The following is a 27,986-nucleotide window of genomic DNA, read 5'->3' as shown; positions in this document are numbered from 1 at the left end:
AACACTAATAATCAAAATAAAACACTAAAACTATAAACATCCCTAATTAAAAAAAAAAAGCTTAAATAAACTATTGTAGTAAACAATAGGATTCTTCTTATTCTGCTTGAGCTATCCACTGGAAAAAATACCCTAAAAGCATTTTCAGGCTCTTTTTTTTTAACCATGGTACTTTTATTCTGATACCTACTTGTTAAAGAAAAGCATTTTGACCGTTGCATCTACCTTCACTAAAGTGTTATGGTTAAACAAAAATGTTAATTAAATTTTTACATAATATATCCAATACCTGTTGCTTTCTCAAAAGGAATAGCCAGAGCCCTTAAGAAATTCATGTTCTAAGAATGAACAGTACAAAATACATCCCCTATTTTAATTAAATATGTTTGTGCTATACTTTGAAGACAGATTCCTAATATTTTAATACATTCTCAGGTATTTTCTCTTAGGGTGGCCCAGAATTAAGCTAGCTCACATATTTAGATCTGCCAAAAATTACTCACACCCGTTTTCTCTCACAAGATATTTATTTGCTGGTTATGGATATTTAAAGTGACCCCTCCAGAGACTTTCATGTTTTTTGGTGATGGTATAGGTAGTTGTTTTCGGTTATTTGGTTTTAGAGGGACAATATTCACAGGTGATAAATGAATCTGCTAATCAGACATGGTGCACTGCGGTGCTCTCCAATTCTCTGGCTTTTTCTTACAGAGACATATTACAACAGCACAAAATATTTAATCCATAATGGCAGTGGAGATCTATTGGCCTTACACTTGAACTTTGGTATTTTGGTTCCTTGAAATTCCAGGGATTCAAATCCAGAACTTTCTGTTGTACTACAAGAAACCTCAGAGAGACCTAGACAATATGTGTTTTGGCTATAAACAGAAGAAGCCACATATAGTAAAATCAACACATTTAACTGTGCTAACGGAAGCATATTAAATAAAAGACATTAATGCAGCCAAGTGAGAAGCAATGTGATTGGATTATTCATTCATATTAACTTCAAGTCATATGATAAGCAGCACCCTTTCCTGAAAAGAACATTTTAATAAGCAGAGTCCAATGCCTGTTTAGTTCATTATAATTTTGAACCGAATGAAAACCAGAAGAGCCACTAAATTACAATACAATAAAATATTAAACCAAACTCTTTTTAGCTATGATGGAGACTATTACAATTAAAGTTACATATCCATGAAAAGAGAGAATTAGGGCTGAAACTGAACCCATTACTCATTCTATTGTGTAAGGCCATCTACTGCTCATAGACCCTGAGGCATAAGGTCATTCGCAGATGCATTTTCAACATTATTTCTATGTCTTGTTGATTTAATGAACTGAAACACACGCTTAATGCAATCTGAAAGCAGTAGTTTGAGATGCTTAATTTCACTTACTTATTTTTCTTTTTACAGAAGATTAAAAAATAAGCAGAAACAAAAGCTATATATAAAGTTAAATGTTATTTATTTATTAGGAACGATAGATATGTTTGCATACTTATTTTATTATACCCAGAAGCAACTAGGAGAGAAAAAGGAAATATGGTTGAATATCATAAAGTATAGGGCTGGCTGAAATAAGTATGCATTCTGTGACAATAGTTTGAGAGATATTAGACATTTTTTTTCCTGCAACACATTCTTGATAAATAATATATAGGAAAAGAAAACTTTATGATGTGAGTTAAATTTTCTCTGAATATATTCTACACTGATAAGAAACAATGACCAATCTGATATCTGAAGAGAACATGGAAAACTACCAATGTGATGTTATTAAACTAAGAAAAATAAAACAACAAAATAGCAATTATTGATTTGTTGTGATAGTCTTTCTCAGAAATAGCTCTCTTGTTGACCACATTATTTTTATTCTATTCATATTTTCTTGGTTACCAGAAATATACACATACACTCAACATGTATATGAATGTATGTATGTACATATTCCATTCTACAGAAATGAAAATCATGTGATAAATGTATGATTTAAATTAAAATTTTTTTCTTTCTCATATGATTTACTTTCTAAACAGAGTTGGGAGTGGGAGATAAGTAAAAATGGGTTAAAACATAAGAATGGATATACAGTAATTAAAAACAGGCTACTGGCAATGAAAAGGGAAAATAGATGGAAAAAATATATAAGCGTTTGGATTAACTTGCTCTCCAAATTATTAGATTAACAATGTATACTTTAAGTGTGGAACATACTTATGCTTGAAAATGTGTGTATATTACAAACATCTTTATATCTTCTCAATTAAATGAGTGTTCTAATTGAGAGGGCATGAAGAGAATGGGGGTTAAGGAGAAATAGCCCAGTTTCTAATGGTTGAGTGTCCCCTCCAGACATTTACCTATTTCTCCTGGACACTTTCTAATTAAATGGGATGAGAGAACTACCTCAATGAATTTTAATTTGGTGACTTTTTAGATCTTAAAAAAAACCATATAACACAAACCTCATTTAATTGACCATATACATTCCAAAAGAAATTGTACATATATTTGCTAAGACTATCTTAAAAATGAAGACTTTTCAGGTAGCTTCACTCACATTACATAGGATTTATTAAATAAAAATAAAATAGAAGATTTAACAAGCCTGTTATGAAAAAGGGAATAAGCAAGCTACAGCATCATCTTGGACCTTGGTTTCCTTAGGCAGCCAAAAAAAAAAAGAGTAATAATAATAATAGTTGCATTTCATATAGGACATAAGATTATGGAGATAATCAGCAACTGACAAATGCACATCGAATTTTCTTTTCCAGCTTGGAGAAAAGCGGACGACTTACCAGCAGCATCCTGCATTTGGCGCCGTGCCACTTTCAGACCAGCATATTCTGCTGCTGCTGCCACCGCCTGGGCAAAATCGGCATCGGTGAAAAAGGAGCCGTCAGAAGAACTAACACTGGAGCGTCCGCTGGAAATGTTGTCCTCCTCTGAGGCTGAGCCCCAGCCATTGATCATGGACCCAGTGACAGAGCTCTCCAGGTCCCCAACACTGGAGGCAGGGGTCTGCTCAAGCCCGCGTAACAAAAGCCTTCTGGTCTGCATCTTGGCTACTTCCATGTCGGCTTCGTCTTCTTCCTCTTCTGGCGCATCCGTATCCATATCTGAGACAAGGGGTCCTGAAATGTAGCCGTAAGTATGGGGTGGGGAAATCGGCCGTGGAGGTGGAGGAGGGCTCACTGGCTGCCGTCTGCAGGAACATGAATAAACAGGTATGGCTTAGGTCATTACTTAGGACACAAAAGCATAAATTAACCAAGAAATTCACAAGTCTGTGCTTCCCTGGAGCTAATTTGTTCAGGAAAAACAACGGGAAATCAGAGCATGTGTAGGTTTTATTCTGAGTTGTAAGAAATGTACCTCAAAACCAGAGGTAGAGCTCCGGAGGAAGATGGCGGAAGAGTAAGGCGCGGAGATCACCTTCCTCCCCACAGGTACATCAGAAATTCAACTACACGTGGAACAACTCCTACAGAACACCTACTGAACGCTGACAGAAGACCTCAGACCCCCCAAAAGGCAAGAAACTCCCCACATACCTGGGTAGGGCAAAAGAAAAAAAGAATAAACAGAGACAATAGGATAGGGACGGGACCTGCACCAGTGGGAGGGAGCCGTGAAGGAGGAAAGGTTTCCACACACTAGAAGCCCCTTCGCGGGCGGAGACTGCAGGTGGCGGAGGGGGAAAGCTTCGGAGTAGCGGAGGAGAGCACAGCAACAGGGGTGTGGAGGGCAAAGCGGAGAGATTCCGGCACAGAGGATCGGTGCCCTCAGGCACACACCAGCCCGAGAGGCTTGTCTGCTCGGCCGCCGGGGCGGCGGGGGCTGGGAGCTGAGGCTCGGGCTTCTGTCGGAGCGCAGGGAGAGGACTGGGGTTGGCGGCGTGAACACAGCCTGAAGGGTCTAGTGTGCCACGGCTGGCCCGGAGGGAGTCCGGGGAAAAAGTCTGGAGCTGCCGAAGAGGCAAGAGACTTTTTTCCCTTTTGCTTCCTGGTGCGCAAGGAGAGGGCATTAAGAGGGCTGCTTGGGGAAGCGCCGGAGAGAGGCGCGGACCTCGGAGAGGGTCGTGGGACGCTGCGGCTGCTGCTGCCGCCGCCGCCACGGGACCTGTGTGCGAGTGCGGGTCACTCTCCGCCCCGCCTTCCGGGGGGCCTGTGCACCCCGCCATTGCCGGAGTCCCGGGACCCGGGGACGGCTTTCCCGGGAAAGCGCACGGAGTGCCTCGGGCTGCTGCAACGTCACGCCGGCCTCTGCCGCCGCAGGCCCGCCCCACACTGCGCTCCCCTCCCTCCCCTCTGCCTGAGTGAGCCAGAGCCCCCGAATCAGCGGCTCCTTTAAACCCGTCCTGTCTGAGCAAAGAACGGACGCCCTCCGGCGACCTTCGCGCAGAGGCGGGGCCAGGTCCAAGGCTGAGACCCGGGAGCTGTGAGATCAGAGACAGGGAAATCTCTCTGTGCAGCCTCGGAGGCAGCGAATTAAAGCTCCACGGTCCATTTGATGTGCCCTGCGTCTGTGGAGTGCATAAATGGACAGCAAATCATCCCAAATTGAGGAAGTGGACTTTGAGGACAAGATTTAAGACTTTTCCCCCTTTTCCTCTTTTTACAACGAATTATCCCAAATTAAGGAGGTGGACTTAGAGAGCAAGATTTCAGACTTCTCGCCCTTTTCCTCTTTTTACAACGAATTATCCCAAATTGAGGAGGTGGACTTGGAGAGCAAGATTTTTGATTTTTCCCCCTGCTCTCTTTTTGTGAATGTGTATGTGTAATCTTCTGTGTAAGATTCTCTCTGTATAGCTTTGCTTCCACCATATGTCCCAGGGTTCTATCTGTCCGTTTTTTTTTTCAATAATTACTTTTTAATTTTAATAACGCTACTATATTTCATACTTTATTCTATTTTACTTTACCTGCTCTTTCTTTTTTTCCTACCTTCCCTTCCTCCCTCCCTCCCTCCGCTCCTCCTTTCCTTCTTTCTTTTTCTTTCCTTCCTCCCTCCCTCCCTCCTGTCTTTCTTTCTTTCTTTCCTTCCTCCCTCCCTCCCTCCCTTCTTCCATTCACTCTTCCTTTTGCTTTCATTCCTCCCTCCCTCCCTCCCTTCTTCCATTCACTCTTCCTTTTGCTTTCATTCCTCCCTCCCTCCCTCCTTTCTTTCTTTCCATCCTTCCTCCCTCCCTCCCTCCTTTCTTTCTTCCTTCCTTCCTTCCTTCCTTTCTTCCCTTCTTCCTTTCTTTCCCTCTCTCTTTCTTTCTTCTACTAATTCTTTCTTTCTACTTTTTCTCCCTGTTATTCTGAGCCGGGTGGATGAAAGGCTCTTGGTGCTGCAGCCAGGAGTCAGTGCTGTGCCTCTGAAGTGGGAGAGCCAACTTCAGGACACGGGTCCACAAGAGACCTCCCAGCTCCACATAATATCAAGCAGCGAAAATCTCCTAGAGATCTCCATCTCAACACCAGCACCAAGCTTCAGTCAACGACCAGCAAGCTACAGTGCTGGTCACCCTATGGCAAGCAACTAGCAAGGCAGGAACACAACCCCACCCATTAGCAGAGAGGCTACCTAAAAACATAATAAGGCCACAGGCACCCCAAAACACACCACCAGACGTGGACCTGCCCACCAGAAAGACAAGATCGAGCCTCAACCACCAGAACACAGGCACTAGTCCCCCCCACCAGGAAGCCTACACAACCTACTGAAACAACCTTAGCCACTGGGGACAGACACCAAAAACAACGGGAACTACGAACCTGCAGCCTGCAAAAAGGAGACCCCAAACACAGTAACATAAGCAAAATGAGAAGACAGAAAAACACACAGCAGGTGAAGGAGCAAGATAAAAACCTACCAGACCTAAAAAATCAAGAGGTAATAGGCAGTCTACCTGACAAAGAATTCAGAATAATGATAGTAAAGCTGATCCAAGATTCTATTTCCAAGATCCAAAATCTTGGAAATAGAATAGACAAAATGCAAGAAACAGTTAACAAGGACCTAGAAGAACTAAAGATAAATCAAGCATCGATTAAAAACACAATAAATGAAATGAAAAATACTCTAGATGGGATCAATAGCAGAATAACTGAGGCAGAAGAACGAATAAGTGAGGTGGAAGATAAAATAGTGGAAATAACTGATGCAGAGCAAAATAAAGAAAAAAGAATGAAAAGAACAGAGGACAGTCTCAGAGACCTCTGGGACACCATTAAACACACCAACATTCGAATTATAGGGGTTCCAGAGGAAGAAGAGAAAAAGAAAGGGACTGAGAAAATATTTGAAGAGATTATAGTTGAAAACTTCCCTAATATGGGAAAGGAAATAGTTAATCAAGTCCAGGAGGCACAGAGAGTCCCATACAGAATAAATCCAAGGAGAAATACTCCAAGACACATATTAATCAAACTGTCAAAAATTAAACACAAAGAAATCATATTAAAAGCAGCAAGGGAAAAGCAACAAATAACACACAAGGGAATACCCATCAGGTTAACAGCTGATCTCTCAGCAGAAACTCTACAAGCCAGAAGGGACTGGCAGGACATAATTAAAGTGATGAAGGAGAGAAACCTGCAACCAAGATTACTCTACCCAGCAAGGATCTCATTCAGATTTGATGGAGAAATTAAAATCTTTACAGACAAGCAAAAGCTGAGAGAGTTCAGCACCACCAAACCAGCTTTACAACAAATGCTAAAGGAACTTCTCTAGGCAAGAAACACAACAGAAGGAATATACCTACAATAACGAACCCAAAGCAATTAAGGAAATGGGAATGGGAACATACATATCAATAATTACCTTAAATGTAAATGGACTAAATGCTCCCACCAAAAGACACAGATTGGCTGAATGGATACAAAAACAAGACCCATATATATGTTGTCTACAAGAGACCCACTTCAGACCTAGAGACACATACAGATTGAAAGTAAGGGGATGGAAAAAGATATTCCATGCAAATGGAAATCAAAAGAAAGCTAGAGTAGCAATTCTTATATCAGACAAAATAGACTTAAAATAAAGACTATTAGAAGAGACAAAGAAGGACACTACATAATGATCAAGGGATCGATCCAAGAAGAAGATATAACAATTGTAAATATTTATGCACCCAACATAGGAGCACCTCAATACATAAGGCAAATACTAACAGCCATAAAAGGGGAAATCGACATAACACACTCATAGTAGGGGACTTTAACACCCCACTTTCACCAATGGACAGATCATCCAAAATGAAAATAAATAAGGAAACACAAGCTTTAAATGATACATTAAACAAGATGGACTTAGTTGATATTTATAGGACATTCCATCCAAAAACAACAGAATACACATTTTTCTCAAGTGCTCATGGAACATTCTCCAGGATAGATCATATCTTGGGTCACAAATCAAGCCTTGGTAAATTTAAGAAAATTGAAATTGTATCAAGTATCTTTTCCGACCACAATGCTATGAGACTAGACATCAATTACAGGAAAAGATCTGTAAAAAATACAAACACATGGAGGCTAAACAACACACTACTCAATAACGAAGTGATCACTGAAGAAATCAAAGAGGAAATTTAAAAATACCTAGAAACAAATGACAATGGAGACATGACGACCCAAAACCTATGGGACGCAGCAAAAGCAGTTCTAAGGGGGAAGTTTATAGCAATACAATCCCACCTTAAGAAACAGGAAACATCTCGAGTAAACAACCTGACCCTGCACCTAAAGCAATTAGAGAAAGAAGAACAAAAAACCCCCAAAGTTAGCAGAAGGAAAGAAATCATAAAGATCAGATCAGAAATAAATGAAAAAGAAATGAAGGAAACGATAGCGAAGATCAACCAAACTAAAAGCTGGTTCTTTGAGAAGATAAACAAAATTGACAAACCATTAGCCAGACTCATCAAGAAAAGAAGGGAGAAGACTCAAATCAATAGAATTAGAAATGAAAAAGGAGAAGTAACAACTGACACTGCAGAAATACAAAAGATCATGAGAGATTACTACAAGCAACTCTATGCCAATAAAATGGACAACCTGGAAGAAATGGACAAATTCTTAGAAATGCACAACCTGCCAAGACTGACTCAGGAAGAAATAGAAAATATGAACAGACCAATCACAAGCACTGAAATTGAAACTGTGATTAAAAATCTTCCAACAAACAAAAGCCCAGGACCAGATGGCTTCACAGGTGAATTCTATCAAACATTTAGAGAAGAGCTAACACCCATCCTTCTCAAACTCTTCCAAACAATATCAGAGGAAGGAACACTCCCAAACTCATTCTATGAGGCCACCATCACCTTGATACCAAAACCAGGCAAGGATGTCACAAAGAAAGAAAACTACAGGCCAATATCACTGATGAACATAGCAAACAGAATCCAACAGCACATTAAAAGGATCATACACCATGATCAAGTGGGGTTTATTCCAGGAATGCAAGGATTCTTCAATATACGCAAATCAATCAATGTGATACACCATATTAACAAGTTGAAGGAGAAAAACCATATGATCATCTCAATAGATGCAGAGAAAGCTTTCGACAAAGTTCAACACCCATTTATGATAAAAAACCCTGCAGAAAGTAGGCATAGAGGGAACTTTCCTCAACATAATAAAGGCCATATATGACAAACCCACTGCCAACATTGTCCTCAATGGTGAAAAACTGAAACTATTTAAACTAAGATCAGGAACAAGACAAGGCTGCCCACTCTCACCACTCTTATTCAACATAGTTTTGGAAGTTTTAGCCACAGCAATCAGAGAAGAAAAGGAAATAAAAGAATCCAAATTGGAAAAGAAGAAGTAAAGCTGTCACTGTTTGCAGATGACATGATACTATACATAGAGAATCCTAAAGATGCTACCAGAAAACTACTAGAGCTAATCAATGAATTTGGTAAAGTAGCAGGATACAAAATTAATGCACAGAAATCTCTGGCATTCCTGTACACTAATGATGAAAAATCTGAAAATGAAATCAAGAAAACACTCCCATTTACCATTGCAGCAAAAAGAATAAAATATCTAGGAATAAACCTACCTAAAGAGACAAAAGACCTGTATGCAGAAAATTATAAGACACTGATTAAAGAAATTAAAGATGATACAAATAGATGGAGAGATACCATGCTCCTGGATTGGAAGAATCAATATTGTGAAAATGACTCTACTACCCAAAGCAATCTACAGATTCAATGCAATCCCTATCAAACTACCACTGGCATTTTTCACAGAACTAGAACAAAAAATTTCAAAATTTGTTTGGAAAAACAATGACACCGAATAGCCAAAACAATCTTGAGAACGAAAAACGGAGCTGGAGAAATCAGGCTCCCTGACTTCAGACTATACTACAAAGCTACAGTAATCAAGCCAGTGTGGTACTGGCATAAAAACAGAAAGATAGATCAATGGAACATGATAGAAATCCCAGAGATAAACCCACACACATATGGTCACCTTATCTTTGATAAAGGAGGCAGGAATGTACAGTGGAGAAAGGACAGCCTCTTCAATAAGTGGTGCTGGGAAAACTGGACAGGGACATGTAAAAGTATGAGATTAGATCATTCCCTAACACCATACACAAAAATAAGCTCAAAATGGATTAAAGACCTAAATGTAAGGCCAGACACTATCAAACTCTTAGAGGAAAACATAGGCAGAACACTCTATGACATAAATCACAGCAAGATCCTTTTGGACCCACCTCCTAGAGAAATGGAAATAAAGACAAAGATAAACAAATGGGACCTAATGAAACTTAAAAGCTTTTGCACAGCAAAGGAAACCATAAACAAGACCATAAGAGAACCCTCAGAATGGGAGAAAATATTTACAAATGAAGCAACTGACAAAGGATTAATCTCCAAAATTTATAAACAGCTCATGCAGCTCAATAGCAAAAAAACAAACAACCCAATCCAAAAATGGGCAGAAGACTTAAATAGGCATTTCTCCAAAGAAGATATACAGACTGCCAACAAACACATGAAAGGATGCTCAACATCATTAATCATTAGAGAAATGCAAATCAAAACTACAATGAGGTATCATCCCACACCAGTCAGAATGGCCATCATCAAGAAATCTAGAAGCAATAAATGCTAGAGAGGGTGTGGAGAAAAGGGAACACTCTTGCACTGCTGGTGGGAATGTGAATTGGTACAGCCACTATGGAGAACAGTATGGAGGTTCCTTAAAAAACTAAAAATAGAACTACCATATGACCCAGCAATCCCACTACTAGGCATATACCCTGAGAAAACCATAATTCCAAAAGAGACATGTACCAAAATGTTCATTGCAGCTCTATTCACAATAGCCCGGAGCTGGAAACAACCTAAGTGTCCATCATCAGATGAATGGATAAAGAAGATGTGGCACATATATACAATGGAATATTACTCAGCCATAAAAAGAAACGAAACTGAGCTATTTGTAATGAGGTGGATAGACCTAGAGTCTGTCATACAGAGTGAAGTAAGTCAGAAAGAGAAAGACAAATACTGTATTCTAACACATATATATGGAATTAAAAAAAAAATGTCATGAAGAACCTAGGGGTAAAACGGGAATAAAGACACAGACCTACTTGAGAATGGACTTGAGGATATGGGGAGGGGGAAGGGTAAGCTGTGACAAAGCGAAAGAGAGGCATGGACATATATACACTACCAAACGTAAGGTAGATACATAGTGGGAAGCAGCCGCAGAGCACAGGGAGATCAGCTCGGTGCTTTGTGACCGCCTGGAGGGGTGGGATGGGGAGGGTGGGAGGGAGGGAGATGCATGGGGGAAGGGATGTGGGAACAGATGTATATGTATGACTGATTCACTTTGTTATAAAGCAGAAACTAATAAAAAAAACTGAAAAAAAAAGAAAAAAAAAAAACAGAGGTACTTTTTTTTTTTTTGCGGTACGCGAGCCCCTCACTGTTGTGGCCTCTCCCGTTGCGGAGCACAGGCTCCGGATGCGCAGGCCCAGCAGCCATGGATCACGGGCCCAGCTGCTCTGCGGCACATGGGATCTTCCCGGACCAGGGCACGAACCCGTGTCCCCTGCATCGGCAGGTGGACTTTCAACCACTGCGCCACCAGGGAAGCCCCAGAGGTACTTTTAAGCACGCTGGTCTACCTTTTGATTCAAGCTTAATAGAAATATACTCATCTATCTATAAGTCTCCTTACGTTTTATCTTTTGGATTACGTTCAGTTAAAACAGGGGTAAGTAATACCTATTTCAAAATTGACACCTATGTATTTGTCCTAAAGTGTATGGAATATTATTGACAGCTTATTATGACCAAAGACAGCAGACATCAGTCCTGAAACAGGCCGCTCCATAAAAATACAAACATGTCCCTTTCCATTTCCTTCATTGCCACTCCCAGCATCGTAAGCAAATGGACTCATTCATTTTGACTATAGAGCGTAGAATTTTATAGGACTAAAAAATTATGCATTGAGCATATGACACAATTTCCTTTAGATTTTAGTCTATTAAAAAGGTCTAAGAGCCAAGAGCAGTTTTTCTCCAAATTACTCACTTATAAAGATTATTAGCTATTTGCAAGTATATTGCTTTTACCATTATTCCACCTGTTTAACAAAATGCTTACAGGTGTTTTTCTTGATGCTCTGGAAGTTAAGTGCCAAAGTTCAGGACAAAATAAAGCAGTATCTTACAATTTAAGTTCACAGTTACCAATAACTGGTTTCAACCATCTCTCCACAGAGCTGGAGAACATCAGTGAAAAGCAGTCCTCCTACCCTCCAACACCATCACACACAGTGAATATAAGATGACTGAGAAGGTAGAGAGCGTTTGGACGTTAGTGGAAAGCAAGGTTTGTGGAAATAAGCTATTCCCATGGCTGGAGAATGCCAAGAGATTAACTCCTAATTAGGAAAGTGTCTGAAAAAAGGGACTCATATAGTGCCTTCCACTTGGAGGACTACTTAGTGATGTGCTCAACAGTCCCAGTGCTCTCTAAGCAAGGTTAAAAAGATGACATAAGGGGAATATCATTTGGAAGAGTCATGACAGCAGCTCATCAAATTCTGTGCTCCTGAGAAGTAAAGAGGATAGATTCCAAATATGTTTACCAACCTGAGCACTAGTGTTGGAGGGAGAGTGACATTAGGATCTAGTGTAATCTGGTGACCCTATGGCTTGGGAGACTAGGAGAGATATGGCATGAATGCCACTGACTGGTAGTCCACCTGAAGATATGGCTAAATGGTTCAAGGACTACAAATGCCTAGCGATGCTGTCCAGGATTGAGTCCTTCATCAGTGGAGGAAGTTGGTGCCAGTCCCCTTCCCTCACCATTCTTGTGATACTCATAGAGCAAGGTGAGACAGAACAGTCAGTCGGGCTAACCAAAGAGAAGACTGGATCCTCATCTACTTTGCTCTTTTTATGTGCCCTTTTCCTTGCCTTAGCACTTGGGAGAATGCACTGGGAAGAGTGAGGAAGGAAGTGATTAAAAACAGAACACGCCCATTACTCCATGCCACCATGGCCACAGGCACGTGCAATCTGCAAAAAATCTGGAAATGCATGACTATGGTTTTAAAATTAACAGGACTGAGTCTTAAATTAAAAGAAAGCAAACAAGGGGCTTCCCTGGTGGCGCAGTGGTTGAGAGTCCGCCTGCCGATGCAGGGGACATGGATTCATGCCCCGGTCCAGGAAGAGCCCACATGCCGCAGAGCGGCTGGGCCCGTGAGCCATGGCCGCTGAGCCTGCACGTCCGGAGCCTGTGCTCCGCATCGGGAGGGGCCACAGCAGTGAAAGGCCCGCGTACCGCCAAAAAAAAAAAAGAAAGCAAGCAAACAAACAAAAAACCCATATAGGATCTGGTCAAGATCTAACTTAGGGACCTGCTATAGAGAGGGAAATGGAAGTTCAATATAGCACAGTGGTTAGGGTGGCATGGCAGTTGTTCGAAGAAAAAAGTGTTGTGCTTTTTATCCCAATGAATTGAGACACTTCAATAAACATGTTTTATTAACACAAATGGAAAGCATTAAAAATGAATGATTACTAAAATACTACAGTTAGCTAATTTATTGAGCACCTACTTTGCAGCTAAGTATTTTACAATGTTAACTCATTTAATTTTCTCAACAACTTTCCAGGGTACTTATTTTATTATTATTTTAACAGATGAGGGATTGAAATTCAGAGGACATTGAAATTAAGGACCTTGCCAAAGTTCCCACAACTAGTATGTATCAAATTTAGAGTTTAATCCCACATTCCATTTCCAAGGCCATGGCCTTTCCTCTAAGAATGCTGTTATTACACACATATATACACACATACACACACACATATATATATATATACATATGTAATATATATACACATACACAGTTCTTCAGTGTAATGTGTTATTTTTGATTTCTGGGTCATTTCTAATGCATCTGTGTGTGGCACTAGAAGAAACATGAAGAATATGCCAAAGCTGAAGTTATTTAAGAGATTATAATGGATAATTTTTTCAATATGGAGTGTGTTACACACACAGGATGAAAACCTTTATTTAATTTGGATTGTTATAAAATACCATACTTAAAAGTCAATTTACAGTCTTTGTCAGCAGGCACATCCGAAATACAAGAAACTTCTTTTTTAGATACATGTAAGACTTTTTAGCACAAAAGGGACTATTTTGACCATCAATGAAGGGATGTAAGACAGCCAACTTCACAATGAAAGGATGTTGTATTTGGATAATTCACATTCTGTGAAGCAAAAACATCTTCATGTTAAATGAGGGCTGGCTTTTAACTACTACCACCCTGTGCAAATGCTGAAGAAAGACAGAAAAATTTATTCAAGCCAGCTGTATATAAGGTAAGCCCAGGGAGTGTGTGATAAACCTATACGGTTTGAAATATGTAATATATTCTATCTGAAAACAAAAAGCTATTTCAAGATGCTGCACTCAAGTGGGACTTGCCACAAATGAACCTCAACCCTCTCAATTTTTCCCCCTTGGGGGGTTTCAATGTCTTCTGAAATAATGTACAACTATATGGGTGCTAATCACAACACTCTAGGCTCCTGCAAAAATGATGCCTTCATAAGCATGTTCAAGAGAAGAAGGGAAAAATTCCATTAATTTATGAAAGCAGGTATTTATATAGTTTACCACATAGCATTTACCAGGCAAAAGATGGAAGGGGGAAAATACATACCTTTGAGATTTTTTTCTAAAACTGGTATAGTTTCAATACTTTGTATAATTAACCATTAACTGGTTTGTAAACAGACAAAATATTTAATTTTTCTTGGCCTTCTTTCTTTTCCTTCCAATTATATCATACTCAGTTCATCTACAGTAATAAAATATCTATATATTTCCTGTTCCATACATAAAATTTACTTTTACTTTTCAAGAGATTTTTTTTCACTAAATATCAACTACAGTAAACTCAACAGCACCAGACACTTTTGAAAATAGTATATGTAAATACATTTAATTTTATTATTTTCATAGTTATTGTCTGAAAAGAGAGAAGATTCCTATTATGCTGGTCATCTAGTTTATCTAGTTTTGGACAAAAAATGGAATATCTCAGAAGCTAATTAGAATGCCAAAATTGCAATATCCATAATAATGCAAGTATGGAATACTTATCTAGTTAAATATTGCAAAGTTATAATGCTTTTAGCTCAGTAATTTCTTATTCATATACATTACACTATTTATAATGCCCCTAATCAATAAACATAAAAGTAAAAAATGTATTCATTCTTTAAACACTGACTGTGTACTAACTATGGGGAAGGAACTTTTAGGTTCTGAGACCAAAGGGACCACAAGGACAAGGGCTTAGGGAATGGTTTACGGCTTATACTTTAAGACATGGAAGGATTCAATTTTAAGACACTCATACTTAATAAAGCTGACTATGTATCAGTCTGTGGCAGACTGTATTTTGCAAAGATGTCCATAACAATATCTTCCATCCACAATGCTCTTCTGGGGTGAGAACTTGCCATCCCCGCATTGAGAGAAGGAGTTTAGTACTTAGTTCCTGAATCTGGGTGGACCCTGTGACAGTTCTGACCACAGAATGTGGCAGAAGTGAGACTGTGCCAGTTCTGAGTGTAGCTCCTAACTGGCCTGGCAACTTCCTTTCCCTGCCACGTAAGAAGTGCTACTCCGCCGAGATCGCCATGTTACGAGAAGCCTGGGCTGTGGTGGAGAGCCCCTGGAGGATAAGACTCCATGAGGAGACAGAGAGAGGTCACGGAGCACTGAAGCGTCAGGCATTTAAGTGAAGAAACTCACTTCAAAGTTGATCTCACAGCCCCAAAGACCAGAGGAAGCCATGTGGGTTGGCGATGAATCGCCCAGGTGAATCCTTTCAGAATTCCTGACTCATGGAATTGTAAGTAAAACAAAACGGTTTTAGGTGATTATATTTTAGTGTAATTTGTAGGCAGCAATAGAAACAGGAACTTAGGGACTATGCTAGAAATTCAGCTAAATAAAATATATATGTTCCTTGCCTGAAGGGACTTAGAGTCTAGTGGAGGAGACAATTAATTAAATACGCAATGGTAATGCAGTATTCACAAAGCTCCATGACAGAAGATATCTAGGGCACGGTGGGAACACATAGAATTGGCTCCAATCTCAGAGCTGGGACATCAGGGAAAGATTCTAATGGGAGCATCTGCCATTTAATCTTGGATCTAAAGGATATGTAAGTGTTAGTTCCAAAACAAGAGAGGGGATAATGGTGTCCCAGGAAGATAAGAAGGCAAGTGGTAAGACCTCAAAGTGGGTGAGAGTGAGGCAGGAGATAGATGGGCCCCAGGCTGAGCACCTGGAGTTTGTCCCCTGTGGACAGATACACCAAGATGAAGACAATAGCAGGAAGGAAGAGAAGCTGAGCCCTGCTCAGAGGAGAGATAAAGAGACCACATATTCCTCATTCTCAAAGTCAAGGAGACCTTCCCGATTACACACACACAGAAAGGCTCCTTGAAGGACAAAAATGGAGGGGAGCGCCACCCCATAGTAAGTGATGTCAACCTACCCACAGGCCTCTTCGCTGGAATCCATCTTGGCTAAGAGATGTGCACGCACACATGGGAGGACCCTGAAATAAACCAAATACTGACTCAGAGCCAGGCAAAGCAAGATGATTGGCCAAAGGAAACCTGGAAGAAATGCCCCATGTAAGAGATTCAAACTACCAAGAGGGTGCAACTCGCTCTCTGAGCCCGCCTGTGTGTGCCTATTCACACATACTCTTTTTCCCCCCTAAGAAACACTTTACTTGTTTCACTACTTTCTGTCTCTTGGTGGAAATTTATTTGTCACTGGCCTTGCCACCGGCCACTGGTCCCTGGTGGTCTAGTGGCTAGGATTCAGCATTCTCACTGCTGCGGCCTGACTTCAGTCTCTGGCCGGGGAACCGAAATCCTTCTTCAAGCCGCTGCAGGCTGAGGCCACCCAAGATCAAGAGCATTGGTCATTCCAGGAACTGGAAGAAACTTAGAGTGAAGGCAACAGGGACAGTGAGGAGGGGAGTGGCAACGGGTAGGCAAAGGAAGGCACGCAGCGGTCAGGTCACAAAGGGCCTTGATTGCTACATTAAGGAATCTTGCCTTTATTCTAAGGGAAATGAGAAGTCACTGAGAGATTTTTAGCAATGGAGAGACTTGATCAGTGTTGCATTTTAGGAAAATGCCTCTGCACAGTCTGCAGCAAGAAGATTCGATTGAAGAAAGGGCAAGGCTAAAGGCAACAAAGACCACTTATGGACCATTATAGTAATACAGGCAAGAGAAAATGGCTGTAGGAAGTAGGGAAGTGCCTTTATGGCTGGAGATACATGTATTGCTCTGAGTGATATTCAAGCAGTAAAATTTGCAGGAACAGGTACTTGGATATAAGGGTCTGATTCTCTAGAATGAAATCTGTAGAGAAATACCGGTCTATCTTTAATGAGTGCATCATTAGCGGAGTGGCAGGATGATGAGAAACAGAAGTCATCTACTGATGGGGTAGGCATCCAAATAGGTTAAAGGTTTGAGAAGAGGCTTGACTCAAAGACTTAGAGATGGGAATTACAGCATGATATATAGTATCAAAAAGGTAGACATGACTTAAATGCCCAATATTAAGGAACTGTTTAAAAAAATTACAGTATACATTTGTTTAACGTGAGTATCTAAAGTGTAATTGGCATGGAAAAATTCACTGGTCAGTGAAAAAAATACCTTATAAAATTATATTGGCATATTACAAATTCAAAGCAGTGTGAGTACATGTAGAGATGAAGAACGAAAAAGATCTTTACTGAGTTCTTAATGGTGACAATTTCTGACAACATAGATCATTGGTACTTTTGTATTTTCATTTTGTTTATCTGTATTTTCAAACATTTCTATGGTAAACATGTAGAATATACCTTCAGCATAAAAGAGCAGTAATAGTTTTTTTTTTTTTTTTTTGCGGTACACAGGCCTCTCACTGTTGTGGCCTTTCCCATCGCAGAGCACAGGCTCTGGACGCGCAGGCTCAGCGGCCATGGCTCACGGGCCCAGCCGCTCCACGGCATGTGGGATCCTCCCGGACCGGGGCACGAACCCATGTCCACTGCATCAGCAGGCGGACTCTCAACCACTGCGCCACCAGGGAAGCCCTGCAGTAATAGTTTTTTGTTTAATGGGCTTTCATCTACTTCATATTAGTGCCCAGTGTTATTAATATTGTACCTCCATAGACTGAAAGTCTTACCTTTTAAAAAAAGGCTGAATGTAGTCAAAGAGGATTTTGAGGGCAGAGATACCCAATGCATTTCCCAATTATCCCTGTTCACTTTGAGTTCACCCCCACCAAAACAGCAGGGAGTCAGTGGACTCCTCTAGTATCAGATTCCATTCATCAGATACTTACTGAAGAAGGCTTTGTGGAACTCAATGACGTGAGGAGGACTTGAGCTCTGCTCTCAAAGGGCTTTTAATTTAAATAGGGAAACAGATGCAAACAGCCAATGCTAATGCAACATGAAACCCTGATTAGTGTGGTAGCAGAGCTGTGAACAGACCACTGTAAAGAGTAAAGAGAGTAAAGAGAGTAAAGAGAAAGATTCGTTGATTTTTGCCAAGAAACAAGAAGAAAGTTGCACAGGTGGTGCATTTAAACGGGACTTGGAAAGACGAGAATTGTTCACCAGGCACTCAAAGAAACAGCATGTGCCAAGACGCATGTGCTTAGTGAGGGTGCTAAGGATTTGGGTGACAGTCATGAAAGGCAAGAGCGGCCTGCCCCTCCTGCTAGCCCTCTGTGGGCTGGAGAGTGGCATTGCTGACGGGCTGTTGGTGAGTTTAAGACAACAGGGAATTTCAAACAGACTAATTAGAAGAGGGTGTGTGGAGGGGTTGGGAGGGAAGAGGTAAGTAAAGGAAAAAGGATTGTAAAAGGCTTTGAGGGCTTCCCTGCTGGCGTAGTGTTTGAGAGTACACCTGCCGATGCAGGGGACACGGGTTCGTGCCCTGGTCTGGGAAGATCCCACATGCTGTGGAGCGGCTGGGCCCGTGAGCCATGGCCGCTGAGCCTGTGCGTCCAGAGTCTGTGCTGCGCAACGGGAGAGGCCACGACAGTGAGAGGACCGCGTACCGCAAAAAAAAAAAAAAAAGGCTTTGAATACTGGGCTAAACAGTAAGAGCTGACTCTGAATGGGGAGTAACATTACCAGACTGGGGGGTATAGTAAGATAATGTGGAGAGTGGACACAAAAGGGGAGAGAGAAGAAAAGTGGTGATCAGGTAAAGGATGTAGCAATATTTCAAGAGACAGGGACTGAGGGCCTGCCCTGGGATTCTAGGAATGGAAACATAGGAACACAATCAAGAGATATTTTGGAGTTAGAAAAGAAGGGACTTGGTGAATAACTTACTTTGGGGAATGGTAGAAAGATAACAGAAGAAATCAAACTATAAGATAATTACACTGATTTCAAAATCACAATTTTTTTGTGATTTTTTTGCCTATTCCCTTGGCTCTTTTATTTTTAATAGGTTGGTCAAATAAATAAGGATTAATGATTCTAAACAAGATAGCCAATAAAGGAAGAAAAGGAACAAGTTTGAAAGGTCAAGTGCAAAGAAAAAGAATTTGATTTCAGACATGTGTAGTCTGAGATGTCCAAGTGAAAATATCATGGTAGTGGTCAAGAAAAAGGGCTGGGCTGGCGAAATCAATGTGAAAGCCATCAGAATATAAGTAATACTTGAACCAAGTGTAAGGATGACAGCATAAGGGTGAGGACAGTAGGGAACTAATATTTGTTGAATACTTACCCTGCTTTAGATACTTTATATACATGATTTCATTTAATTCTCACAAGAAATCAGAAAATTGTTACCACTGCAGAAAGTGTAAGTGTAATAAAGATGGAGAAGCCTTTAGACTGACGATTAAGAGGTTACCTTCCGAAGCCTGATGGAAGCAAAATGGTATAAGCCAGCACACAGAGGGCTGAGGTATGAAAAAGACTTAAGAGGTAGAAGTGATTAAAGAATCCTACAGAGTAGGAGAGAAAAAGAGCAGGATAACTGGAAGGGGAGGCTAAGGAAAGTTTAAAAAGTAGTAAGGTATATACACTACCATGTGTAAAATAGATAGCTAGTGGGAATGTGCTATAAAGCACAGGAAGCTCAGCTCAGTGCTCTGTGATGACCTAGATGGGTGGGATGGGGGTGAGGTAGGAGGGAGGTCCAAGAGGGAGGGCATATATGTAAACATATAGCTGATTCACTGCATTGTACAGCAGAAACTAACACAACACTGTAAAGCAATTATACGCCAATAAAAAAAAAAAGCAGTAGGGTTAACAGTGAAGAGAAAGGATTGAATGAAGAGAAAGAGGCTGAGAAGTCAAGATAGATAAGCTGCTTTTTTTTTTTTTACAACTTTATTGGAGTATAATTGCTTCACAATGGTGTGTTAGTTTCTGCTTTATAACAAAGTGAATCAGTTATACATATACATCTGTTCCCATATCCCTTCCCTCTTGCATCTCCCTCCCTCCCACCCTCCCTATCCCACCCCTCCAGGCGGTCACAAAACACCGAGCTGATCTCCCTGTGCTATGCGCTGCTTCCCACTAGCTATCTACCTTACCTTTGGTAGTGTTTATATGTCCGTGCCTCTGATAAGCTGCTTTTTGATCGTGATCAAGAAATGTGAAGAGGATGACATAAGGAACAAAGAAGAAGAGCTGGTCAGGAAGAAGATACTGGGTGTACCACGTGTAACATAGAGGAGGATGGTGAGGAAATATAGGTAATTTGAAAGAATGAGAAAAGAATGTTGAGGTATTTCAGAGCTAACAGCCTCTATTAGCGTCTCATTTTCTCCGAATAAAAGTGGCAGAGATGCTTGTGACCATAATAGGGAAAAGAGATGCCTTATTTATTCTCAATCTTCATGAAGTTCCATGGGTTAATAATACTAAATTTACATGTCTGGCAATCCAACTTCCCCCTTGTCACACAGAAGAAAATTTAACTGCCTCCTTCATTTTAGAGAGTATATGAGTTAAATTTGGCAATAACCTCTTACTCATAGAATAGTTAATAAACACTGCAAATTCTATTTTAACCTACAGAATTCAAGCAGCATAAACCAGAATTTGTTATTCATTCAAGAATATTGAAGGAGATCTTCTGGGGCAAATAATATACTCAGTTTCAAATGATATTAGGAATACAGAAAGTAATATATATGTAATGTGTCAAGGGCAATAAAATAGTACAAACAAGATCATCAATAGTGAGAGAAGTGCTGACATGATGCAGCAATAGCTTTTATGTGGTAGAAATGCCAAGTGAAGGATTTGTGCAAAACAAAAATGTACTGGTTAGCAATGCTGAACATATAGGTTAAAGAAAGTCTAAGACACACACATGCACACACACACACAACCACACACTACTAAGTAGCTTGGACAAAAGGACTGCAACCTAACATTCAATCAAAATAAAGGTACCTGAGTCAACACAAAATGAATATACCAAATTCATGCTTCTGTAACGTTACAGCTACGAAAGAACAAATCATTCTGCAGACTTAATTTTAAAAGACAGGAGAGGGACTTCCCTGGTGGTCCAGTGGTAAAGAATCTGCCTTCCAATGCAGGGGATGAGGGCTCGATCCCTGCTCGGGGAACTAAGATCCCACATGCCTCGGGGCAAATAAACCTGTGCGCCACAACTACTGAGCTCGTGCGCCTCAACTAGAGAGCCTGCGTGCCGCAAACTACAGAGCCCACGTGCCCTGGAGCCCACGCGCCACAACTAGAGAAGAGAAAACCCGCACATCACAACTAGAGGGAAGCCTGCACACTGCAAGGAAGAACCTACGCAGCCAAAAAAAAAAAAAAAAAAAAGTTATTAAAAACAAAAAATAAAAGGAGAAAAATCTATTCTTCACAGACTAAAGAAGTGACATGCCCATGCATAAAGAAAACTAAAATACAAAATCACCCATCATCAATAAAATGTTACAAGATTAGCAACCCATATATTTACTACATGATCTCCACGTATTTATGAATGCAATTATCATAAGTGGGTGAGAATTAAGGCACATTATTTTATGGTTGCAAGTTCACTGGGATCAATTAATCTAATGTTCTGATCAACAATATTACTTGATATGCTAATTACCAAGGCATACTGTGTGATGACACTGGAAAAAAGCCTCATGTGACCTGAAAATTACTTCATGTAATAGCATTCTGTAAATGCCACTTAGGAGTGGAAATTATCTGATTTGTCAGTAAAGACTGGTAACAACGTACCTCCTGTCGGGTTGATGCTGCATGTGGCCGATCTCCTCTGGACAATCCTGTAACATGGGCTGGAGTTCTTCCTGTGGAGAGGGGGTCAGAGTGGCAGTGGACTGATGGCTGTAAGACACGGCAGCTGGAGAAGAAGCAGCTCCCCGCACAGGGGGAGTGGGGCCTCGTTCATCTTCCTCCTCTTCTAGTTCACCTTGCTGCAAATACATCCTGGCTGGTGGCACGGGACATGGCATTTCTTGGTCATAGCTAAAACAAATGATAAGGACACTTAGATTGACTTCAGGTTATTCAAATAAACTATTTGTATAGTTAGTGAAATATCAACTTTGAATTGCTTTTGAAATCTGAATCTTCTGGCCACGTTAAGAAGGTATTGTTTAAAAAAAATAGTTCACTGTCATAAATGTGTGTGAATTGCTATATATAACATTTTTTTCTCTGAGGGATTACAATTTAATTGGCTCATTACAGGCTCTGAGAAGTCATGCAATAAAGAAATCTATTTAACATAGTTTAATTTAGTAAACCCCAAAAGTGTTTGATATATTCTATCCCTCCAACTCAACATGATCTCTAAAGGATGACTCAAGGACGGTCTTGCAAATAATCCAAAGATGATATGCTAACATCTATGAAAAATTACTCTTGAAAATCCCTTCAGAGGGAGGTACATTGGAGATCAAGTTATTAGTCCAATACAACCCACTTTTCCTCTAAAATTATAACAGATCACTATTTCTTCAGTTGAGCACAAAATAAAGTACATGGTACTGTATAAAGTACATGGCTTACATTTAGGATGCTGAATGAAAAACACAATAAATCAAATAATCAATAAACAATCAAATGTCCCTCTACTCCTCTGCTAGAGCTGTGTGGAAGCTCTAAATGGATCTGGGGAACATTCGTGACTTTCTCTTTTACCTCAGGGCATATGGTTATTAATTAGAATGGAAGTAACTTATTGCATTATATAAATTGTGTTCATGTTACCCTTCTCTCTTATTCATTCTCCACCACCTGCCTTGTTTACCAGAACTCAGGAAAGTTGATGCTCATATAACATGATTTCTTTGTATCTTCTTTTACTGAACTAATCCTACCATCTTCCTCTTGGACACTTTTTCCTGTGTTTCCTAGGTATCTTGTATTCATCCTGACATATCTCTCTCTCTTCTACCTCAAACTGTTCCCCACTTCATTTCTATTCTACTTCTAAAAATATCTCTAAAATCTATTCCTTTTTCTCCATCCTCACATTGCTTCCAAAATTACTTTATTATAATATGCATCACTCTCTGGTTACTCACCTGCTTTAAAGTAATAAATGGCTCTTTAATTGCCTAGAGGATAAAATACGAGGACCTAAACAAGGCATTTAAGTACCTGTATAATCTGGCTTACACTTGCCTTCCCAGCTGCCTCTCACTCTCTACCATGTGTTTCATATTAGTTCTCATGTTAGTCCACATCACTCTGTGGTCTCAATGTCCAAAAAACCCCTCTTGATTGACAAGCTTCTTATTTGTTAAGCTCAAAAACAAAATCAGCAAAGCAGGAAAGCTTCATTCTTCCCAGTTAGAATCAGCCTTTCTTTTGGGGGCACAGTTGCATCCCTTTTTTTTTTTTTTGTTAAACTATATCAACTTATTTCATTTTATTCCTATTTTTGGTGGACTAAAATAGTAATGAATGTTGTTAATATAGCCTAGGAAACGAATTTTTAAAAATACAGCCAATCCTGGTTATTTGCACATTCCATATTTGCAGATTCACTACTTGCTAAAAAAAGTTGTAACCCAAAGTCAATACCCATAGCACTTTTGTGGTCATTCATGGACATGTGCAGAGAAGCAAAAAATTTGAGTCACCTGATGCATACATTCCTAGCTGAGGTCAAACAAGACAACACTCCACCTTCTTGTTTCAGCTCCTTTTCATGGCCTGTAGTGCCATGTTGTTCACTCTCTCTCTCTTTTTTTTTTTTCTTTATGTTGGTGAGTTCCCTGTTTATAATGACCCCCAAGTGTAGTGCTTTAGGGCTGTCTAGGGTTCCCAAGGGCAAGAAGGGTATGACGTGCCTTAATGGAGAAAATATGTGTATTAGATAAGCCTTGTTCAGGAATGACTTACAGTGACGTTGGCTGTGAATTCAATGTTAATGAATCAACAATACATATTAAATAGGGTGTCTTTAAACAAAAACACACATAAAACAAGGTTATGTATGGATGGACTGACAAAAATGTTGTCACCAGAGGCTTGCAGGAACCTAACCCTGCATTTCTCCTAGGAGCAATGGCACAGTACTCGCTAATTCAGTGATTGGAAAATTAAAGTATGGAGACTTTGTTTCCTGGCATAGTTGGAACTGTAAAACTGTGTTTTGTTTTGTTTTGTTTTGTGGTGGAGAATGAAAGAACAAGTCTTCATTTCTATAATAGTCATTAAAAAGACTGTATTTTCAGGGCTTCCCTGGTGGCGCAGTGGTTGAGGGTCCGCCTGCCGGTGCAGGGGACACGGGTTCGTACCCCGGTCCGGGAGGATCCCACATGCCGTGGAGCGGCTGGGCCCGTGAGCCATGGCCACTGAGCCTGCACATCTGGAGCCTGTGCTCTGCAACGGGAGAGGCCACAGCAGCGAGGGGCCCGCGTATTGCAAAAAAAAAAAAAAAAAAAAAAATACTGTATTTTCAGGTCGATTTGTATTTTTTGTGTTAATTCTCCATTGATCACACTAGTGAAGCTGCTGTTTTGTTTTGTTGGGCGGGACCATGTCCAGTTCTACAGAATCTGGAGTGAGGAAGAAGCAAGCTAACTTCCTAATTGCTGTCGTGTGGATTATTTACACTTGTTAAATCCTTGAGAGAGACAATTCAGTAAGTTTAAATTTCTATAGTTTTCAGCAGAATGTGATAATATCTAAGAACAAACAGTTTTCAGGATACTGTGGCTGTGGTATAAATTCATACAATTATTTTATGAAAATTTAGAGGTGTGCAACAGAAGTTCTGATATTTGAAAAATACAAAATCATATACAGAGAGCGATATTTATGTGATCTCATATAAATTCATATATATTCATGATCATATATGTAAACTATGTGTATACGATGTAAAATATTTGTAAATATAAATATGTAAACTATGTGTGGGTGTAGATTTAAGTGTGTGTGTGTGTGTGTGTATTCATGATTCAGGATTCTTAGTTCCAAAGGAAGCTTCCAAGATGCAAATTCCTTTTTTTGGCAACATTGAGGAGGGTTTTTAAGTTGTGCTGAGTTATCAACAGCTCAGAGACAAATGTTTTATTCAGAGACAGATGTTCATGGACCCTAGGAGTCAGTCTCCCTTGGTGATCGAGTTTAACAATTACTTAACATGGGTTTAAGGAATCATATTATTCCACTTACCTCTGTTCTAAAATCCCTCTTACCTTTCATCTACGGAAATACTGTACTCTTCACTAGTGCTCTGAGGAGGAGGATGCACTGGGGGAGGAGGAAGCAGGTCTGCCCAGTTCATGCCACCTTGTTTTGGTACCTTGGGTGTCCGTGCCCCTTTCTTGTGCCCTTGACTCCCTTGGAAAGAAATAAAATCAAGTCTTTTACTTCTGGACTTTAAATCTTTTCTATTATCCACAGGTTAATTATTTTCTGTAAATATGATCATATGATTCATATATATGGAGAGATAAACACTCTTCTTCATTAATTTTAAACAGCACTTTGTACGATAGAAGACACAGAGTATTGCCAAGTTTAACTGCAAAATAAATAGGGAAAAAGCAATAAAATCATAAATGAATTTTACAAGTCATATCATTAATAGTGATCTTCTTACAGCAATTAATTGCATTATGGATTATCATCTAAAACAAATGAGCTGAAGACATATTTTCTGAATTGCCTTTCTGTTATTTAATTGCTGGAACCTAAAATACAATATGATACAGATGCGATCTATTACATTTCCACTGTTGCATTAAATCACTGAGTATATATAATTTGTACTTGTCCATTGAAGTGTTTTAGGCACAATGAAATTACTCGTTTTTGTCAGAAAGGCAGGTGCGGATGAAAATAATTGCTGGAAGAACTAATATATCTAACAACAAAAGAAGCAGAAAAATGATTTTTAAAAAGGGACAGAAATGTTTTTAGCCACTGTTTCTAAAAAAATATGGCTTAGAGTGAAATAATGTTGCTTGAACATTCTTAGAAGTTCAGAATAGCTCAATTATTCAAGTTCCCCAATGTTCTGATATTAGATTTGGCATATTCTTTAAACATAGGTAGTTGTACATTTTGGTATATTCGTTCTAAAATAATTTTAGGTCAAAAGATATTTGGGGATAAAATGGTCTTTATCCTCCTCCTCCAATATGATACATTTTAGATTCTTATGTAAATTATAGACAATGAGTCTATAATTATTTTTCTCATATGATCCCTTAAATTCAGTGAATTGTCTTGATCTTTTTTTTTTTAACCTTTCTGAAACAGCTCCAAGTTACATGGTACATGAAACCAAGTCTGAGTGTATTCAATGAGCCTTATTTTTTAAAGTCACTTGGAAATTTTCAAATGGCAGTGTTTGTTAAGCCAGATGTTCTTGCACTGGTATGTTACTGCACCAAGTGTGGGCTGAGGGACATGCTGTTATTCATAAGTTATGACGGTCAGGCTTCTGCTTATGTGTCTCCATTCTCTTTTCCTCCACTCAGTTGTCCTGTATCAGAATGGCTATGCATGTATTGTGGAGTTGACTATCCCCAGTGCCTTCCTCTTGATTTCCTGGCATACATCTACTGTAACAATTCCATCTGTCCTGAAAGGCCTAACATCACAAATCTCTCCTACACTTAATTAATTGCTTCATTCTCTCCCCTAATTACCATCAGATTTCACATCTTTGTATCTTTTTACCACATATGTATCTAAGCTGAGGGATGAAGAAAGTCAATTGAATATTAACAACCTAGAATCATTTTTTTCCCATTAAGACATGTTTTTCTCTTTAAGTGGCTAAGAATTCAAAGAAGAAACGGCATGAGATATCAAATATGAAAATATTTTACATACTTTTCCCAAGAGTACACCCTTGAAAATTTCCCCTTAATTTAGGGTTTACTTACTTCAAAAAAGAAAAAGAAAAGTTGTTTGATAAGATTTGATTGTTAAAAAAAAAATCAAACCACATATAGTAGAACAAGAGTAGATCTAGAAAGGTATAGGAGCTATTTCTAAGATCCTTAATTCAAATAGAAACAATTTCAATCAGTGACAAAACACAGCCTAGAAAATGCCATATCAGCATGCCTTAGACAAGGGAAGGTGGTAAAATGCAAATACCATATCCATTACAGAAGAGAGTTAGAGACATTTGGCTAAAAACACCTACCAGCAACTTTAATCCAGTTGCTAGGAAGTAATATTTCTACCCTCTCCTGGAGAAACAAACTAGAGTCGAGATCAATTGGTTTTGTTCTCATTGTGGTATGACTTGCTGTGGTGCCACATGTTAGTTCTAATAATGAACCATTTTTAATTAGAAAAACAGGACTTAAGTACCAGCAAGCTCACATCTGCAACCCCTATCAGGAAAACAGCTGGCAAACAGCTGCAACAGCATAAAGACCACAGGGAAGAGGCTTCAATGTGGCTTCTGAGGCACTTAAAGACTGAAGTTGGGAAGTTGCTTTACGAGGTTTTAGAGTAAGAACTGAGTGAGGGATAGTAGAGAGATTATAAACTGAGGCAGGTTCCAACTGTACCTAAATCTCATGATATTATCGCTTAGGTTTTTGATTCTACTCAAGTGTACTCAAATTTTATATGCTTTAATAGCCTTCCTTCAAATGATAACATATTTAGCAGATTAACTATATGTGCAACATTTTTAAGTTATATTTTGCTGAGATGGAAAAAAGTTTCAACTGCCTTTAAAGATTAAGTCATGCTTCTGGCTTTAATAAAGGTTTTTAACGAGGAGGAAAATAGGAGCCTCAATCTTTGTTACCAAATAGAACATAAAAAATGGTAGCACAGGGAGATCAGCTTGGTGTTCTGTGACCACCTAGAGTGGTGGGAT

General features: G+C 39.6%; 1 protein-coding gene across 1 annotated transcript in view; it reads right to left on the bottom strand.

Annotated features, from left to right (window-relative positions):
• ROBO1 (roundabout guidance receptor 1) overlaps window positions 1–27,986 on the bottom strand; it is a 402,854-nt gene that overhangs the window by 17,562 nt on the left and 357,306 nt on the right. Inside the window, exons 23-25 of the mRNA XM_082624948.1 lie at window positions 25,330–25,474; window positions 21,890–22,138; window positions 2,813–3,219 (exon numbers count right to left, since the gene is read on the bottom strand). Of these exons, the coding sequence (XP_082481074.1) occupies window positions 2,813–3,219; window positions 21,890–22,138; window positions 25,330–25,474 (801 nt within the window). The remainder of the gene's footprint in view (window positions 1–2,812; window positions 3,220–21,889; window positions 22,139–25,329; window positions 25,475–27,986) is intronic.

Source organism: Mesoplodon mirus, assembly GCF_964341445.2.
Source record: "Mesoplodon mirus genome assembly, chromosome: 6".
NCBI lineage: Eukaryota > Metazoa > Chordata > Mammalia > Artiodactyla > Ziphiidae > Mesoplodon > Mesoplodon mirus.
This window is presented reverse-complemented; position numbering and strand designations above follow the sequence as displayed.